Raw genomic sequence first — 21,363 nt, forward strand, 5'->3', positions numbered from 1 at the left:
ATATTTAAATATTGATATTGAATCTGGTTAATAGGTAGAATTTATTTCTGGAAACTTGCAAAAGTTTATTTCTCTATTTTAAAAATAAGTTTTTTCCCTTATATCTGCTCTTAAGTATCCAAGAAATATTAATACATTATACTGGATGGGAAAATTTTTCCTTGCTGAGATTCCTAGCCCAAGTTCTTGATTACTTATGAGTATGAAAATCAAACTATCAAGTTGAAATAGAAGAACAGAATTTTGGAAGTAAAAGCATGTAGATGAACCTAGAAGAGAAAAACTTACAGGGTCATAATATGAAAAAAAATCATGACTTTCAGTGTATTAGGTGATTATATATGAGGGTTTTAAGGAACAAAATGATGACAAGAAAAGTGAACGTAGCTTACATTTATTAAGTACTTATAATGTGCCAGATTTTCTTCTAACTCTTTACATGTGTTATCTTATTTAATCCTCACAGTAATTCTGAGCGATAGGTACCATTAGTTCTCAGTTTTCAGATAAGGAAACTGGAATGGAGAAAAATTAAGTTGCTCAAGGCCATACATCTGATAAGCGGTAGGACTGGAATTCAAATCCAGACATTCTGATGTGAGAGCATATGCTCTGTATTTATAAAATCATCCTAATTCTAACAACCAATGCCAGGAGTCCTGTGTATTGTTTTGGAGTAGAAATAAAGTTGCTACTATGAGACCATACCGGCATTTGACTGTTAATTCTAGTTTCTAATTTCCTTTCTTTCTCCCTTCCTCCCTCCCTCCCTTCCTTCCTTCCATCTTTCTTTCCTTCCTCCCACCCTTCCTTTTCTCTCTCTTTTTCTTTCTTTATTCTTTCCACAGTTCTAGATACACATTAAGAACAAATATATTTACTTTACAGAGTTCCTCATCCATAATTATGTTGTAACAAGAACTAATTCATATTGTGAGTCAAGAAAAGTAGGAAGGCACCAAGGGTCTTGGTGATAAGGTTAATTTATATTGCGTTTCAGTGATATAACTTTATGATGCTATCACAGAGCATAAATCAGTTTTTATTGCTCAATGCAGAACTCTTGAAAGATCAACATACTTTACTTTTCTAAGGAGCTATATCTTTTAAAAATAATCAGAGCCAGAAATAAATTTTAAAAAAAGACGGGTAACTTCATAAAGAATTCAAATTTAAATGTTTGAGTTTTCCGTCAACCAAAAAAAAACTTAGATAAAATGGTTTGCTTTATCTCAAAACTCTAGATGTAGGGGAGAGTGAGGAGAGAAAAAAGAAGGAAAGAAACAGACAATTGTTAGCAGACTTTTGTTGTAAGAAGGACGAAAATGGTTGGCCCAAGTCACACTCTATCCATGTGCCAACTACAATTGAGTAAAAGATAACGGTGCAGCTACCCACTTCTGCTTCATATCACTAGTCAGAATTTCTCATGTGTCTCATTTCCATTTACCAACAGATACATAACCATGAAAGTAAAGAAAAGATCTGGAACTTAAACATAGTAAAACATTGGTATTTGAAAACTCCTTATCATATAGCTTATCATAAAAAAAAAAAAATCATGCTCTGGAATCCTAGATGGCTGGAATGCTTTTTCTAGCAGCATTTAAAACTATGAAATATACTTTAAACTATGCACTGTTTTCCCAACCCCTGCTGTAAATTCTATTAAGTATAAATTTTTCTGACTGTGATAGAGGCTTCTAGTACTTTTGAGGCATTAAACTGAAATGTTAATTCTGGATTTAGGACTCTCTTATATTTAAATTCACTGAGAGGGATCCCATCATTGAAACCTCAGATCTTAAACTCAGCACAAGGTAAGTTCCTATTAAAACATTAGAGCTTCACGAGAAATATATATCATTCTCTTAAAGGAAAAAAGTTTAATTGCTAAAACAAAGAAAAAATTCATTTTATCATTTCACATCAACATATGCCATCTTTCCTAGAGCTTGTTATTAAATTGTCAGTTAATGAAATAGATGTGTTCCAGAAAAGTGATTTTTAAAACATTGTAAACTGGATTGTATTTTTCCCACTGGCTTTCATAATGAAAAATGTATTCTGAAAGTAAAAAGTAAATAGACTCCAAGAAACTTACTTTTTTGGATCCCAAATGTCCACTTACAGAGGAAATGAATAGAAAATGCCCATCTCAGTTTCTACATTTTACGGAGAACTGTTTCTCTGGAGTGCCACTGTGGTGGCGGATCTTCCCGGCTCATCCTAGAGCTCTCTGCAGAAGGGACATGTCCCCAGTATTTAATGGGTGGCAGAGAGATACCATTACAGTTGAAGTGAAACAGATGTCTTTATGACACTGTCCTTCCTTTTGCAGCCAGATTTCTTGAAAGAGTATTTGGTGCTTGATGCCTCTGTGTCTTTATTATTTTCTTTCTTATTAATTGATACAGTCTGGCTTCTGACACTTTTTACTGAAAAGTCCCCTAGACCACTAAACATAAGGGCCTTCTCCTCAGTCCTCATTCTTCTTGACTTCTTTGCAGCATTTACTTCTAGACTATCGCCGCTTTCTCGTACATCTCTCTGTGTTTCCTGTGACTTTGGGGTCCCCCGTGATGGAATGCAAACTCAATTATATCTGGAGGTGAATCACAGTTCCGTCACTGATTAGCCAGACTTCAATTTCTTCATCCATACAAGATGGGAAAAATGTCTATTTCCTGGAATTTTGAAGGAGAAAGAAAGCTCTGAGTAGAGTGAAGATTATGACTATTAAGCAAACTGGAGTTGGTGTGCTGCGGTTGTATTCTGTCTGTGGGAGAGTCTTTGTGGGAAACCAAATTCTGAGAAGGTTGTTTAATGAGAGTGAAATCAAAGCAAACAAATCAAGTTAGCTAATGTTCCCCTTTCTTTCTGGGAAATGGACTGATCCATTCTCTCCATTTCTCTTGTCCTTTTCTAACCCTTTTGATAACACATCTTTCTTTACGTAGAATTCAGAATAGTTTTTCATTTTCAGCCTAGTTATGATTACATTCTATTACCTCTCCCCTGACTCGGTTCACCCCTCAAATCACCTTGACTGTATTTGCTATTACCAAATCTCTGTGGTCATACTTTTGTAGAAAAATCTCTTGTGCTACATTTCTAGATGCTCTGATCCATTACATTGAGAAACTTCTTAACTTACTCTCCTAGTTCTGGGGCACCGTAGTCTCAGCCCCATATCCTCACCACCATTTTCTCTTCTCCAAAGTAAATGTGATGAGTTCTTACAAAATTTTATGAAAAGACAAGCCATTCCTACATTTTGTCATCACAGTTGCCTCTAGTTCTGAGCCACTGGCAAAGCTCCAGTTTGTTAATATCCCTCCTAAAATGTCCAGAGCCGAACAAAGGTCTCTTGTTCTTCACCTCTTTTTGGACACTATACTTCTCTTAATGAAGCCCCAGACAAGATGAGTGACTTCTGCTTCCCACCAATGCCACTAATATCATTTCCTGCTTTTACTACTTAGCAATACTGGCTTTGAAAAACAGGAATTAATCAAAACACTCTAAAAAATCATTTGATATATACTTTTTTTAACATCATTGAGGGTACCTGAGTTCATTCAGTTCTGGCTGGATAACAGCTATGTTTTTATCACATTTATATCTTTTGCCTTCATTATGGAGAATTTTGTCTGGGATTAAGGGGAATGTGTGTGTGTATTTGTGTGTGAGAGAGAGAGAGAGACAGAGAAAGAGAGAGGGAAATGGGTAGGGAGATTGTCAAACTTTGCAAAAAGGATACTTTAAAACCTAATAGGACCAACATACAATGTGATATACAGTAATTTATGAAAGATGACAAAAATCTGGATGCTTCATAGGGCACATACACTGATTATTAACTCTCATATATCGTTGTAATATTACCACAATTTGGGGAATGGGGAAGGGAATTGACTTTTATTGAATAGCTACTTTGTTTCAGGTACCATAACAGAAGTTTTACATAGTCTGTTTCATGTAATACTCCCAATAATCTTGTGAATTTGGTATTCTGTTTTTATTCTTGTTTCACAAACCAGGAAAACCGAGACCCGAAAAGGTTACGTTTCTTTTCCAGGATCGCTGTGCTGTTAAGTTATTGTCTCTCAGATCTAAATCTCCCCTTCTGCTCTGTAATGCTAGGGCTGGGAGTCTGCAGACTGCATTTCTGCTCTTCCAGCTGGCTCCCTGTTAGACTATGCTAATGAGGGGTGCTAGAGGGAGAATGCAAGGCTGGAAGGGGATGAGGCAACTTGTCCCTTCCTGTCTGCTTCCTGTGGACTTTCCTTCTGCCTGTGAGTGTCAGGCTGACAATACTTCACCCCAGGAGTGGCAGGTCCTTCTTCTGGTAGCAGCTGAATCCAGTTTGTAGTTTTTCCAACACTTGCAGAACCAGCTCCATGGTACCCCCTCCTCAGAGGTACCAGCCCAGCTGAATAGTGCTCTATTAGAAGTCTGAGTTTCAGTTCACAAGTCCCTAAGTTTCGAAGTTTTGATAATTCCGACCTCTTCGCTTTGTTTCCTCCAGCCTACTGGTGGTAGCTGCTTCCAGCGGTGGCTATGTACATAATACCTTGGAGGGCTCTTTTTAACCTTTCAGTTACCCAGTTAATTCCGTATGTTAAATTTTCTCTGTTCAAATAACTGGTCTATTTTCTGCCTTCTGCCTGGGCCCTGGCTGGTACAGTCTTACAGCAAGTAAGCCGGGATACAAACCTGGGTCTGTCTGACTGCTGTATCAGGCCTCTTTCTAGATAGAGGAGCCAAACTAACTGGGGTGGGAGGGTAGCAGAGTTACAGAGCTGTAAACACAGATATGATTGTGCCATTCCTCTGCTTAAAACCCTTTGATGCTTCCCCATTGCCTCATGATAGTATCCAAATTTCTTAGCATGCTATTTATAAAAGTCTTTCTGCCTTCTAGCCTCATGCTTCATCCATCTAATCCTGTTGCTTTCCCTCCCTACTCCCCCTTCCTCAGCATGAACTTCTGCAGATCCGGGTCTTTGTTGTCTTTGCCTGAAGTATTCTCATTTGATTGTCCCTCCAGATCCATTTCCCCCTTCTCTACCTCTGCTTCTGGAGCCTAACCATTATGGGCTGCCTCAAGAGACTTTCCTGTCCTTGGCCTCTCAGTTGGGTGTGGCCAATGGGAGGCATGGGCAGGGATTTAGAGGGTGAGAGGAGAGTATGGTTAGGGTATTGTTGGCCTGGCTTCTTCCCTATCAGGACCCAATCCCTCTACGCTTTCCTTGTTGGTTTTCTTTAACACTCATGATTTCCCTTAGCCTACACTCTTGTAAAAGAGTCCGCTCATTAAGCCCACTTTATTTTCCCTGTTTGAGTGTGCGATCTCTTTCTTGCCGGGACCTTGACTAATATAACCACTCACTTTCCAACGCACACACTTGTGCACGTGCACACACACCTTTCCTGTCAAAACCCATCTTATTTTTCATGATCTAATACAGATGTCACTTTCTCTGTGGAACCACATCTAATTCCCTTGTTCTTTTCTTCCTACCCCCTCCTCAGCAGGCTGAATTGATTGCTCTTGCTTCTAAGGACCCACAGCTCTGTTTCTTGTTGCTTTCTTAACACTTACCACAGTGCAATATAGTTAATGTATGTGGGTCCAAAACCTTGTTAGATATTGTCTATGTCATGTTCTTCATTGGCTGCTTGACTTGGTACATAGTGGGTGGCTTTGTACATGGTTGAATTTATGGATTGCCTGATGAGTGTGGATGAGTATTAGAGGGATAATGAGTGTTTCTACTTTTAGTTATATGCATTAATATTTGTATTTACACATTTCCTTTCTGATTTTTCTTATTCCTCTTGACATCTCTATAGCATCTGATCACGTCTTCTTTCTTGGGTTCTTTTCCCTTGGTCTTCATGTCACTCTGATCTTCTGATTATCTTTCTCTTTCTGATAATTGTTTTATACCTTCTCTTCCTTACTTCTAGTTTCCTAGAAGACTGTAGATATTTTTGTTATTTGTGTTAACCTTGCACATAAGTATTCAGTTAATGATTGCTTGAAGCCTCATGCTACTTCTATTCCCTGCTCCAAAAGTAGAATGCTCATTTCCTATTGTTCAGTCTCCTGGCTTTTAAAATTCTCTTTCAACATTTTTTCCAACATATCTTTCATCCCCTACTATCCTCTCTAATAGATGACATCTTATATTCCTATCAGCACTGTTTTTTGTTCATACTGGTATTACAGCAGACCCTGAGCAGTTGGGGCTGAGAACTTTTATCTATGCTTCTTCGTATCCTCCAAACCTAACATAGGACCTTGAACTTATTCTATATGCAATAAATGTTTATAAAATGAATAAATAAGTTCTTGAACTAATACTATCAGTTGTGATTTGTTATATATTTATTTAATGAATGTTTTTTTCTATCACTCTCCTATGGAATCCAAAGTGACATTGCTTTGGATCATTAGTTCTCGAACTTTTTGGTCTCAGAACCTCTTTACATTCTTAAAAATTGTTGATGACCCCACAAGCTTTTGTTTATGTGGATTATATCTATTGATAGATAGATAGAAAATATTATGTTAGAAATTAAAGCAGGGAAACACTTTAAAATAATTATTTATTAAGTAATATAAAATATGACAGACCTATTACAGGTAAACATGAGTAACATATTTTTATGAAAAATAACTATATTTTCTAAAACAAAATAATGTAGAGTGGCACCCGTTTATATTTTTGCATGTCTCTGGTTTAATAGAAGACAGTTGTATTCTCATATCTGCTTCTTCATTCAATCTGTTGTGATATAGTATTTTGGATGAAGCATATAAGGATAAACTGGCCTTACAAAGATACGTAGTTGGAAAATAGAGGAGTATTTTAATACCTTTTCAGAAAATTGTAGGTAGTCTTCAGTGATACTACACCAATTTTACAAGAGGTAATTTCTTATAGTTTAATTACAATTTGGAGTATGAAACCATATCATTGAATTTTCCTTACTCTGTTAACATTAAAACCCAGGGGTCTCTCTTGCACTTTGAATGGATCTTTTACTCACACATTATTTTATACCATTGTGCATTACTAACTTGGAAAATATTGGTTCACTAAATTATGCAGATCTTCCAAATGTTAACACATATAATACAATATAACAAAACCACATTTGTTGATATCCCTACTGGTATCATTAGAAAATTTTTAATTATTGGGAATGTAAAGATATAGGGGCAGTACAAGTTCTCCAAAATTATAATTTTCACATGAAAACTTGACTTTTGTCATTGACTGTACAAACTGTCAGTTGTTTTCTTGAAGTGATAGCCTGGAAAAATGTATAAAGAACCTAGTTTTATAGTTGTCTCTTCCAGTAAAAATTGTGTGCCATGAAAACAGTGGCTAGTTCAGTTCACAACACAAATAATCATACCAGTACTTTTCCTTAAGACAATCATTGTACTTCAGTATGCACCACAGGTGTTTTTGTATATTTCCCATTTCTTTACCCAGGATATCTAGTTTCTTTACACAGAGTTTCCTTTTTTTTAAAGATTTTTTAGTATTATTATTATTTTTATTTTTCCTTTTTCTCCCCAAAGCCCTCCGGTACATAGTTGTGCATTTTTAGTTGTGGGTCCTCCTAGTTGTGGCATGTGGGACGCCGCCTCAGTGTGGCTTGATGAGCGGTGCCATGTCTGCGCCCAGAATTCGAACTTGCAAAACCCTGGGCCGCCGAAGCAGAGCACGCGAACTTAACCACTCGGCCACGGGGACGGCCCCTACACAGAATTTCTTAAGGGTTGAGATTTGATAAAAATTAATGAGATTTACAGTTTCATCGTGGCTATTCTGAAGTGAAACTGACTACTTGTATAATTTGGTCCACAGCCTGTATTGGTACTAAGGCAACAACACTTTCACCCACCATTGGTTTTGTATCATGGGTGAATACAACACAGTAACAAAATCAAGTAATATCTAGAATTATTATCATAATAGTTTTAAGATTTTTGACTACCTAAAAGTGTCTCAGGGACCCAAGGGTCTGTGGAACATCTTTAAGAACCATTCTTTTAAAGAATGCTATATTCTGTGGGGTACAAGGTTGGCACAATTTCTTAGAGATTGCTGGAATCATAGTTGAGTACCAAAATAGAAGGAGGGAAAGCTCACTGAAATTTTTTCTAGACATTTTCCTGATCTAGAGGTAATAGACAATTGTTTATACATTTAAAAGATATTTATTATGTGTACATACTATGTATTAGTTCCTTGTAGGGGATAGGAAACATATAAAATATTATCTTGTCTTCAGATGAACAAATCATTTAACTTTTCTGAATCTGTTTATCTGCAAAATGAGGATTCTACTACCTGCTAATTTGACAATTAGATGAGGTGATCTATTTGAAACATTGTGTTTGTGAAATTCAAGCTGTTCTCTAAAAGGAGGGTATAGCATGGTGCAATTGTCTCCTGGACAGATAAAATACGTTATAAACATAGTGACCAATGGTCGTGCAACTGCATACGAAGAGTACTCTTCCAGATCTAGGGGTGGGATTACTCTGTCTGTAGGATTTGTTCCCTGATCATCTTGTGACTAAAGTAATGGTTTCCAGAAGTGAAAGTAGAGATCGAGGATTTAGTTACCTAGTGATTATGTTGATTTAAGTAATGAATTTCTAAAGGAAATATAATATAAGTTGATCATCCAGAGGGAGAAGGTAGAATGAATGAGAAGAGGTTTGAAGGCAGAGCCCTAAGGAATATATTCATTTAGAAGTATGAAGAAGATAGAGACTCTAGAAAAAGTGACAGGAGGAGTTTTCATTGAATTAATAATTAATAATGCCTGAAAGCCATAATGCTTCCCTCTTACACTCCATCACCTAAAACAGAACTTGAGTTGCCTCTGTTTCTCTATTTCCTCATCTAAAAAATGGGCATCTGAATTTCTAATGTCCCTTCTTCAAGCATCTATGCTCTGGCTCTATATCTTTAACTTAAATTGATGCATCTTCTTTTTCTTCTTTTTCTCTCCATCTCTTCTTCCCCTTTTTCCTTCTCTTCCTCTCATTAATCTTTATGTTTTCTCAACATAAGCGATCTTCAACATGAGAATATGGGCTAGGAGTTAAAAACCCGGCGAGAATGATGCGAGAAGGCCTATGGCTGCAGGATGGGAGTCTCTTTACTTAGAAGCTCCCCTAAGAGCAGAAATTCCTTTCCAAGGAGAGTGGACCCACCCAGGAAATACTCCTTCCCTGGCAGCCTGGTAATCTGGCCCCTGGATAACGGGTAGTCTATCTGTTCCCTTCCATGCTCTCTGCTGAGTTTATAATCGTTGATGCAGTTAGCCTCAGGAAATCTGCCTTTCCAAAGAAAACCAAACCATAAACATTTCTGGTGGTTTCATCCTTCATTGTTTTGTATAACTTTCAGAGAGAGCTGTTTATTTTCTATTTGTGACCCCTGGGCCTTCAGCAGTTATACCTTATTCTATACTTTCCTGAAAACATACCTTGCAATAAATTTCTGAATGTTGGACCCATTTGATTGAATTGATTCATATAATTAAAATGCTCTTTTCACATTAGTTTCTTATTCTGTCTTTGTAATGTTATAGAGCTCAAAAATCTATGTAACAAGAAACATACACTATTTAAAGGATATCCCAGAAAACCTTTGTCAGTATTTATGGTGTTATAAAAATGGACATCAATTCCCAGCTGGGTTTTATCCAAGTTTCACTATACAGATGTCTGTATATACTGCCCTTCAGATCCCCACGGGCAAAGATTTATAATGTCTTCCCTATTCCCCTTTTAATAACTTGTTTCAATGTCTAATACTCATCATGATCGTGAAATTTTTTTCTCATGTCTGACTTACGTCTCTCCACCTGCATGTTAACCATATTTCTTTGACCTTTGACCTCAGTAGAGGTGGGAAGCAGGCAGTTATTATTACTCTTCTATTTCTGTATCTGTTGAAAGGCAATGCTTTGTCCCTTGTACAAGTGAGTGGTAGTCATAAACTCACATTTCCCAGAGAAAAATACATGTCTGTTCATTCTACAGGAGACAGACATGATTTTATTTCAGAACCAAGACACTATTTAAAAAGTAATACTAGCACATGCTTCTAGAAAATTCACATCATAATGTATCTAAAATAAAAAGTGGATGTACATCCCCTCTCCTCACCATCTTGCTCTTCAACATAACCTTTGTTCCTAAATTAGTATCTTGCCTTCCAAGCCTTTTTCTATGTAACTAGGTAAGAAAGTAAGTAAATAAACAGGTAACCAAATAATGACAGAAATAAGAATAAGGTGCATACTGATAGAATGGCAATATGGTTTCCATTGTGATTTTTTCTCTCGCTCTCGTTAGGATTTTGGCTACCTAGCATAAAATACCATGAAGGAAACTTAATCATACAATTGTGCCTCATTTTAAACATTACATAATAGTTTTTACATTATGTTAAATTTAATCAAATTTAATTTAAAATGTTTGGAGAGTGATACAGAGATGGAAAACTGTTGGACAGTATTGACTAAAAGCTGAGTATACATCCACCCGGCAGTTTCACAGCTGGGCACATATCCAGTGGAAATGAGTGCTTACATCCACCAAAGGCTATTAGAGTATTCATAGCATCATTATTTATAATGGCCCCAAACTTTAAAACCTAAATAGCCCTCAAAGCAGAGTGGTTAAAGAAACTGATGTAGTCGTATAGAACAATAAAACGCAGTAAAAGAAATTGAGATTTTAGGTAATGTTGAACAAAAGAAGCTAGACACAAAAGAGTACATATGTATAATTCCATTTGTATGAAGTTCAAAAGCAGGAAAAAAATGATCTGTGGTGATAGAGATAAAAGTGATGGTTTACCTTTGGGGGATTATTTACTAGGTAAGTATGGGAGGGAGTCTTCCAGAGTGCTGGACATATTCTATACCTCGATCTGGGTGGTGGTTACATGGATAGATGCATATGTAAGAATTAATTAAACTGTACCCTTGAGATTTGTATGCTTTACTTTATGTTGTGCTCCTCACTTTTCACCTCCCTTATACCTGAGGCTTCTGAGTCTAGAATTGCTCATACCTTCTAGGCAGGTAGCTCCCTCTTTGCTGCAGTGCCCTTTCACATATTCTAGGCAAAGCCTTTTTGGGCAGCTGAGGATAAGTAAGAGGTTTATTTTTATGGTTTGTGTTGCTCCATCATTTAGTACTCTTCCATTCCTCTTTTACCTTCCAGGAATTTATACTTCAATTAAAGTTTCTTTAAAAACTATGATAAAAAATGATTATGGTATTATTATATGAAAAAGTCAGAGTTCGGAGGCTGGCCCCATGGCCAAGTGGTTAAAGTTCTGTGCACTCCGCTTTGGCAGCACCAGTTTATATCTTCAGATCCCGAGTGCAGACCTGCTCCACTCATCAGCCATGCTGTGGAGGCATCTCACATATAAAGTAGAGGAAGTTGGCACAGATGTTAGCTCAGGGCAAATCTTCCTCACACACACACACATATACACAAAGTTCTCCTTTCTGTTGTTTCCCAGTATCCTGGGATAACTAAGTACAGTTATGTCTCCAACTGAAAATTTCATTCAGCATATATTCTAATATGTGTGCATTTATAGCTGTGTATCTTTTTATAATGAGGAAATTTGTGTATGGGCTTTTTCCTTTGGGTGATGAAAATATTCTGAAATTATATAGTGATGATGACTGCACAATTCTGTGAATATACTAAAACCCACTTGAATTGTACACTTGGTGAATTTTATGGCTTTATCTTAATAAAGCTGTTATTTAAAAAAAGGTGTCTTGGAAATAAGGATATTATTGTGAAAATAAAATTCAGCCAAAGTTTAAAGATAAATCAAGGAAATCTAACATATAGAAAGAACAGGGCATTAAAAAGATTACAGAAAAGATAAATGATATAGAGAAACAATCTAGGAGGTCTTGGAACTATTGGAGGTTTCAGAAAGAGAGAAAAAGCAGAGGATAGGAAGAAAGGCATGGTTAAATTGAATGGCCTTCCTGAGAAGCAAGTTGGAAGAATAGAAAACCTCTAAACTAGACATAATCACTATGAATCCTTAAGAATACAAGAGAATGAAAGGAAAAAGAAGCTCACCTACTAAGGAGCAAGGATAAGCATAGCAGTCAATCCTCATCAGCAGCCCTGAGCCAGGAGATAATGAAGCAAGGCATTCTTTTCAACATAGAATTCTAGACCCAGATAAACTATTATGCAACTTTGAGGTCAAGAGAAAGCCTTTTCAGACATTAAAAAAAAACCTTTGCTTTCTGCACACCTCTTCTGAGGAAGTTACTTGAGGATGTCCAGCAAAACAAGGCAGTATAGCAAGAAAGAAAAATCAGGGGTTTAACAAACCAGTCTTCCAAGAGTAGAAAGCAATAAAAGGAGTTCCAGGCTACTGGCTATGCAGAAAGGCCTAGAGAACAATCCACCTGTGATGGAACTGGAGAATGAAGGGGTTTGGTAGTAAAGCATTCAGAGAAGAAAAAAAAAAACTCCGAAGATGAAACAGTGTATTTGAGACTAGAAGACTTTAAAGCTTTGATTAAGGCAGGTAATGCCAAAAGAAAAAAGGCCATTGAGGATTCCAGGAGCATATTATACATAAGGCAATGTAATCTTAGCACACAGTTTCGCTCTGTCATTAATAGTTGTATAGTTCCTAATGACACAAACAGTATTGATTGATTTTGAACTTTTCAAATCAAACTATAGAAAAAGTACGTAAGATCAAATCATGGTTATAGAACAAAATATAAACACTATCTATCTTGACCAGGTGAAAATAAAAATCCAGATGATTTGAAAGATGAAAGGGGAAATAAGTGAAGGGGAGTGTAGGGGGGGCTAATATCTTCTTCTTAACACATGAGAAGCCATAGGGTACCATCTGAAGTTGACAACAAAAAGAAAGTTTAACTATATAATGTAAGTTACAAAGATAACCAACAGATAGAGGCGAAAGTGCTTGGATTCCTTTATCAGCTTATGGACTATCTCACGATCCCTTTGTTGTTGTGTATTCCTATCCCTTTTTCTTCCTTTCTGTCATTCTGACGGAATGAGGAGAGGGTGTAAACCTGTGTGCTCAGTCCACCCTGTGAGGCTTTTGTACATAATTTACAAACCTCCTAAACTATCTTTCATACACAAGATTCTGGCTGTTCTCTGTCAGCTGTTGAATTAACATTTGAAATTTTCCGTGATGGTGCTGCCTACCAACCAATAGTTTAATTTTAGTAGAGCCACGACCTTTGTCTGTATATTGCCATGGGTGTTTTTATTATCACATATATGCATTCCTGGAAAACTTGTTTTGCAAAATCACATACTAGGCATCAGGGCTCATCATACAAAAACATCATTAGCAGAAGTCCATTCAAAAATCTATGCAAATTTATAATCAGAACACTAACAAAAAAGAGAATCTGGATAAAAATATTAGCACACTTAAAAAGATACGGAGGAAGATTGGCAACAGATGTTAGCTCAGGGCCAATCTTCCAAAAAAAAAAAAAAAAAGAATATACCTCAACATAACAAAGGTCATTTATGACAAGCCCACAGCTAACATCATACTCAATGGTGAAAGGTTGAAAGCTTGTCTTCTAAAATCAGGAACAAGACAAGGGTGCCCACTCCAACCACTCCTATTAAACACAGCACTGGAAGTTCTAACCAGAACAATTAGGCAAGAAAAATAAAGAAAAGGCATCCAAATCAGAAAGGGAGAAGTAAAATTGTCTTTATTTGCAGATGACGTGATCTTGTATATAGACAATCCTAAAGACTCCACCAAAAAACTGTTAGAACTAATCAACAAATTCAGTAAAGTTGCAGGATACAAAATCAACATACAGAAATAAGTTGTGTTTTTATCCACTAACAACAAAATATCTTTAAAACAAATAAAACAATTTCATTCACAATAGCATCAAAAACAATAAAATACTTAGGAATAAGTTTAACCAATGTGAAAGATCTGTACACTGAAAATTACAAGACTTTGATGAAAGAAATGGAAGAAGACACAAACAAATGGAAAGATGGATTGGAAGACTTGATAATGTTAAAATGTCCATACTTCCCAAAACCATCTATAGATTCAATGCAATCCCTATCGAGATTCCAATGGCATTTTCCACAAAAATAGAACATCCTAAAATTTGTGTGGAACTACAAAAGATCCCAAAAAGCCAAAGCAATCCTAAGTGAAGGGTATAAGGAGAATGCTAACATTTTTGCAACTTTTCTGCAAATCTAAAATTAATTAGTAAAAAATTAAAAATAAAATTATTGAAGAAGGTAAAAAGAAGATGGTAAATTCCTATAAATAAAGAAATGTTACAGCATATGTAGGACTTTATGTGAAGAAAAGAGTTGAAGGTAGCTCACTGGAAGAGGATGTGAAGAGGAGTTGAGTCCTTTTAGTTATGGAGGCAAAGGCAAAATGCACTGAACATCAGGGAGACTCAACAGGAAGCACTTCCTAGACAGAACACGTGGCGGAGCAGAGCCAAGAGGAAGAACCAGGGCTGTGTGGGTGCTACATACAGTGCTCACTTCCTCTTGTGGCTTGTGGTGTTCGGCTGTGTTTGTTTACTTTGTGTTCAGCTCCTGTTATTTGGTGGCACAAAATATTAAAATAATGAGGAAAAATAACAAACAGATGTGATTTTTGTGTAATATTGAAATTATTCCTGTTTGTCAATTGTGTGTGAGCTAATAAACCAGAGTTTTAGCAGAACATATTATATTTAAATATTTTAATATACTTTGCCTTTATTATCTTAGAGAAATGATTGAAAAGGAGACAAATGAAATGCTGACATTTGATTTCTGGGAGTCAAATCCTAAAACACATGTTTGGTTATTCAAATTTCACACACTCGGTTTTCAGGAAAATGTTGAATAAAAAGCATGCAATGACAGTTATTATTTCTTATATTATGTTTTTTTTTAAAGATATTTAGTAGCTAAATATGATGTTTTAGACAAAATTTCTGATGGTGGTTGCTTTCTACCATTAAGACACAATTTTGGGATTAAATCAAACATAGCACTGGCAGAGTCCTCTTTATTTTAAGAATATCAACAAAAGTCATATATGTGTAGATATTTTAAATATATTTTAACAAGCCATGAAACAGATTGAGAAAGTTACTTATCAAATAGATATGTAGCAAATGGACAAATAGATTCCATAATACAATTGAATTACTCTTGTAAGGATCACAGATAATATTAAAATACTAAATCATTTTGCTTTCCAAATCTGGTACCCTTGCCCCCAAGAGACAATTCTATTTTAATGTTTTAAAGTATAGAGAGAATTGATGGTTGATAAAGTTTTGTGTTTTTCTCTTAGCTAAGTTAAAATCAGAAGGCTGTTTCTTTCTTAAGACATACAAAAAGGAAAAAGAAAGCCTAATAGCTTTTCTTACGTGAAAACCATTTTTCAAATTTCAAAATTGTCACTTTTCAAAAAGTTGCTATATCTTATGCAGTCTTTATATAAAGTAACCCTTGTTTTTACGGCTTTAAAGAATGTGTTGCAAAGCCTTCTGGGTTGACATTTTTAAATCACCATGTAAATCTGCCTGACAAGTTTTTTTTTTTTGTAATGTAAGATATGAATAAATGTTTCATCTATTACTTTTTCTACCCCTCGTTCTAGTTGCTTGCTGTTTTAGTTGATATGAACTGAGAAGCTTTCTTAAGTCATTAGTCTCACTGTAGCATTTTTGATAGTCAGTGATTTTGACTTATTTTATGTAGGGTTTGATTAAGTTTAAAATTTTTTAAATGTTGCTAGTCTATATTTTGAAGCGTCTGTGTGAAGTACTCTTTTATTAATTCCAATTAGCATGTTATGGATTAAAAAAAATCTGCTCTCGAGATGTATCTAGTGAAGTGTTACTGGCATGTCTGTGTAAGAAAAAAGATGTACAGAGGGAACAGAATGGAGCAGCAAGGGTGAAAAATTGCTAAATTCACAAGTGTAGTGTTTTGTTGGCATTTCCTGTTATAAAATACACCCGTTTGTTCCTTTGGATCAAGTGCCTTTTGTGGGAAGGTGGCAGTATGTAAATATGGTAACTCAGTATGAGATTGAGCTAGGAAATACTAACTGGATAAAAAGTTCAACTATGTTTTTGAATTGAAGATACACTTTTAAATTGATCTATGGTTATTACAAGAGAAATCTAAATCAACTTTCTGATGATTTCCATTTCTTGTGGTTTCTCTAAAAGGCAGTTATATTACAAATGGATTGTATGTATTTTGAGCCTGTTTACTTCTCCTCCTTGAGTTGAGGAGACAGAGCTAGAGAGGTAGGCAGTTTTGCATCATATAGAGCCTTTCACATTTTCCGGACATTTTGTATTTTTCTTTAGCAGTATTATGACAATCATGATTAAGTAATTATTTGTATAGGTGTTTAATGAATATCTCTCTTGATAGACTACGCTCTGTGTGAGGAACCACTTTGCCGATCACCAGCAGTAAAATGTGTAAGCAAATAAATGAAGCTCATGGCAGTCTTAGATTTGAAACCGTTTTGTATGAAATTTTGTTTTCACTTACTTAATATTGATATTTAATAGGTGTCAGAAGATGTCATTGAGTAAAAATGTTAACCATTTGCACAAAAGGTCCCCATCCCCTAAGAGAGAAATGACTGAATTAATTAGAACATCATGGAGTCATTTGTCTATTTATTGGCTGTGAGGACAGAGATTTTTGTCTGATTTGTTCATGGGTTTATTCCTAGCAACAAGAACAGTGCCTGGCACAGAAATATATGTTGAATAAATGAATTAATGAAAGTTGATGCTCACAATTTGATAATCAGGAAATAAACAATCTAATAAAAAATGGGCAAGCAATTTGAACAGACACTTCACCAAAAAATATATAGAATGGCAAATAAGCACAAGAAAAAATGATCAACATCATTAGTCATAAGAAAAATACAAATTAAAACTACAATGCAATTGCTATGCACCTATTAGAATGGATCAAATAAAAATAATTGGCAACGCCAAGTGCTGATGAGGATGTGAGGCAATAGAACTCTCATATGTTGCAGATGGAACAGCTCACTTTGGAAATCAGTTTGCTAGTTTCTTAAAGTTAAACATACATGATCGTTAACTGGTGAATGGCTAAATAAATGGCTAAATAAACTATGGCACACTCATACAACAGAACATTACTCAGCAAGAAGAGGGAGCAAACTATTAATACAGGCGATAACATGGATGAATATCAAGTACATTATGCCAAATTGAAAGAAGCCCCACTCAAAACGCTCCATACTGTATGATTCCATTTATAGAACATCTGGAAAGGCAAAACTGTGGGACAGAAATCCAGTAAACATAAGTGTTCACGGTGACAGGGCTTGGGCAAAGAGAGTTGACTACAAAGAAGGGGACCTTTTTGGAATGATAGAAATATTCTATATTTTGATTGTGATAGTGCTTACCCACCCATATGCATTTGTCAGAATTCATAGAACTGTACGCCTGAAAAGGGTGAATTTTACTGTATGTAAATTATACCTGGATAACCCTGATTCAAAAGCAAACAAAGAGTTAATGAGGCTCTTCTCTATGAATACTTAAGTAAGCAAATCGTTAGCTTGCTGCTTTGAGAATCAGGAATGAACCAAGTTTTACCAAGGGACTCACCTACCTACTTGTCATTCCCACTATTCTTATTCTTTTTAGATGGTCACCCTGATAAACTGGCTATAAGGAACTTCAAAATTCTTGATCTCTTCGAAAAATGTAATGAAAAGATAGATAGAATATGTTGCAGGCTCATAAATTTCTGTGGCAAGGTCTTTATTTTGTGTATTACGATCTGTAGCAAAAATCATTTATTAAGTGATCTCTACCATTTAGCACCATGTAATACACTGAACTCTCAGTGCCTCAGGTGGGTCTAATCGATGCAGCACAGGCCTTGTTTGCTGTCCCATGGAGCTGCTATGAGAATCAGAAGAGGGCATGTCTGCACTGTGTAAACTGTAAAGTGCTAAATAAATACAGGTGGTTTACTTGCCAAATATTGACAAACTTGGATTTCTCTGTGAGGCAGGACCTAGGCACATGACTGTGCATTTAGGTATATATGTACAAACTTGAATTTCAGGCAACCCACAAACACAGTGTGGATAAGATGTGTAGGAAAGATTTACACGACTTATTTGGCCGCATTGCCTTCTCACTCAATGGGGAGAATCTGTGGTGTTTAGGAGTTTTGTTTATAGCACTGATGAATGGCAGGAATGAAATTTGCCAGCCTGGAGAGTGGGAATTGACTAAACTGAAGGACTGCTCCAGGCAAAAGTTGGACTTAGAGGCTGGGAAGGAGTGAATCTTCAACAGGTGTTTTTTTGTTTGTGGGATGTTTTTGGGTACAATCTCTAGTCTTTTATGAGGTGGGGTCTCTTGTTCTAGATCTAGAGGACAATTGTAGTGAATGTGCTGAGTCACTCATACTAAACCCTTCCTTCTGATATCTCATCTTCTAGTGTTTTTGCCACTCCAGTTCTCCATACATTTTTGTTCCACGTAACAGCCAGCTTTTATCCTCATGAGTATTGTCATGAACCCACTGATGTCAGTGATAAAGTTTCAGCTATAGTCTTGACAGGTTTCTCCTTTTACTTTATTTTATCTTTTTTTCGTTGTTAAAGATTGGCACCTAATCTAACATCTGTTGCCAATCTTCTTTTTTTTTTTTTCCTTCTTCTTCTCCTCAAATCCCCCCAGTACATAGTTGTATATTCTAGTTGTAGGTCCCTCTGGTTGTGCTATGTGAGATGCTGCCTCAGCATAGCTTGATGAGTGGTGCCATGTCTGCACCCAGGATCCGAACCAGCAAAACCCTGGGCCACTGAAGCGGAGCACACGAGCTTCACCACTCGGCCCCTGGGGCTGGCCCCCTCTCCTTTTGCTTTAAATACATATGCACACAATTAGAAATCTTGTCTTTTTGCTTCCTAGATTGATGTATCATGTGTTTTGGAGAGCTTCCATGTCGAGCTCAACAAATATTTACTTGTGTGAATTTATTTGAGAACTTATTTGTGGGGTATTGCAGAATTATAAAATGAATTCTCCTAGCAATAAGGCCTTGGCCAGATCACTTAACATCTGTTTCTTTACTTGCAAAATGCAGGCAATAGTTTCAACTTTGCTGTTGTCACCATGTTGTTGTAAGAATCACAGTAGCTTAGGAAAGCTTGCAGTCAGCTCGGAAGGTCTGTGCCAATATAAAGGAGTAGTACTTTTTATTTTTTGGTGAGGGAGATTGGCTCTGAGCTAACATCTGTGCCAATCTGCCTCTATTTTGTATGTGGGAGGCCACCACAGTATGGCTTGACAGGCGGTGTGTAGGTCTGTGCCCGGGATCCAAAACGGAGCATGCAAGTGAACTTAATCACTACACCATTGGGCCGGCCCCAAGGCAGTAGTATTTTTAATAGCATTCTTGTCATTATTTTTACCACTCCCAGAAGAGGGTATATTGATACATTATTTGTTTCTCCAGGGAGAGTCACTCCGGGGCAGCTCACGACCTATATTCAGCTCTTCAAGAACAACCTCAAAGCTCTAGTGAATCACTGTGGTCTCCTCCAGCTTGGGCTGGCCACAGTTCAAACTCTGAAACACCCGCACACTGCCAAGTGGGACAACTTTCTGGCTTTTGAAAGGCTCCTTCTCCAGGTATGTTGCTCTGGGAGCTTCTTGGGATATTAATAACTAAAATTTTCACTTCCAGGGAAAAACTTTGATATTTATTGTAGTCTTAGTAATAAATGATGTTGTTGACATATGCCCTATAGTATATTCTCTACCTGCCCCCAAATTCAAATTCAAGTAGAAACTTTTTCCATACCTTATTTACTTATTTTTTGACAGTGACATCTTTGGCTTCTCACTCAATACTGTTTTTTGAGCATTTGACTAAACTTTGAAAACCTCTTTTCAATTTTATGCCATTTGGATCTTTCTTGATCTTCCTAGCATCTTTATTCAATCCTTGCTACTTTTCCTGTAGAATATAACTGCTATTTACATTTCTTCTGACACTAACTAGTCTCTAATCCTTAAACAACATATAGCATATGACTTAAAATGATGCTCAGTAAAAGATGAAGGGAGGCAAACTCCATTTGTAGTTTTTATGAAGAGATTTGTATGTGGGGTGGGACATTTTCATGCTTCCCCTTTTCTCCTTTTTCCTTTCCCAGGAGTAATCACAAGCTCTATTCCTTTTTTCTATATTTTATTAAATATTTACTTTTCCAAAAATAATACAGAGTATTGTCCTATGGATTTACTTTTAATGTAAGTGATATAACATCATAAATATCCCTAAACAACCTGCTTTTTCTTTCAACATTCTGAGATGCTTTGACGTATATGGATCTAGTTCATTCATTTAAACTAGACTGTACTATTTGACTGTGTGAATATACAATTTATTTATCCAATCCATATTGATGTATAATTAGACTGTTCCATATTTGTGTGTATGAGTGTGTGTGTATTCTGGAACATGTTTTCTGGTACACACGTGAAAGAGTTTCTCTAGGATATATACCTTGGAGAGGATTGTTAGATTGTTGACCATGCATATTGTTGACTTTGCTAAATATCACCAAAGTGATCACCAAAGAAGTTGAACTAGTTGACCTTTCTGCTAGGAATCGATGACTGTTTCCCAGCATGTTGTCCAGCACTCACTAGTATCAAACATTTTTTTATAGTGAGTCATTGCTAGCTCTTTGTATAAATTTGTAATTCTCTTTCTACTGATGAGGCTGAGCATCTTTTATAGTATTTGCTGGCTATTCAATTTTTCTCTTCTGTCCATTGCTCATTCTTATACTTTGCCCATTTATATCTATTGGGTAACAGAAGAAACTGTCTTATATCATGCAAGTACTTCTCCCAGGCTGTGGTTTGTCTTTTAACTTTAATTCCTGTATATTTTATTGTATAAAAGTTTTAAATTTTAACGGAGTCTAGTTAATTAATATTGTCCTTTATTATGTGTGCTTATTTATATTTTATATTGGAAATCCTTTTCTACCCCTAATTTCTAAATATACTGTTTTATTTTTTCTACTAAAAATTAACTTTTACTTTTGACATTTGAATTTTCAATCCACCTGGAATTTGTTTTTGTTTATGATATTATTAGGATCTAATTTTCTTTTCTTCCATATGGATAGTCTAGTCTCCCCACACCATTTGTGAACTACT

At 36.1% G+C, this 21,363-nt stretch overlaps 1 protein-coding gene across 1 annotated transcript in view; it reads left to right on the forward strand.

Annotated features, from left to right (window-relative positions):
* Positions 1 to 21,363, forward strand: part of LOC124232994 (sec1 family domain-containing protein 2) — a 395,716-nt gene that overhangs the window by 57,315 nt on the left and 317,038 nt on the right. The window contains exon 4 of the mRNA XM_046649989.1: positions 19,643 to 19,818. Within this exon, the coding sequence (XP_046505945.1) occupies positions 19,643 to 19,818 (176 nt within the window). The remainder of the gene's footprint in view (positions 1 to 19,642; positions 19,819 to 21,363) is intronic.

The sequence above is a fragment of the Equus quagga genome, unplaced genomic scaffold (genome assembly GCF_021613505.1).
Source record: "Equus quagga isolate Etosha38 unplaced genomic scaffold, UCLA_HA_Equagga_1.0 146_RagTag, whole genome shotgun sequence".
Lineage (NCBI taxonomy): Eukaryota > Metazoa > Chordata > Mammalia > Perissodactyla > Equidae > Equus > Equus quagga.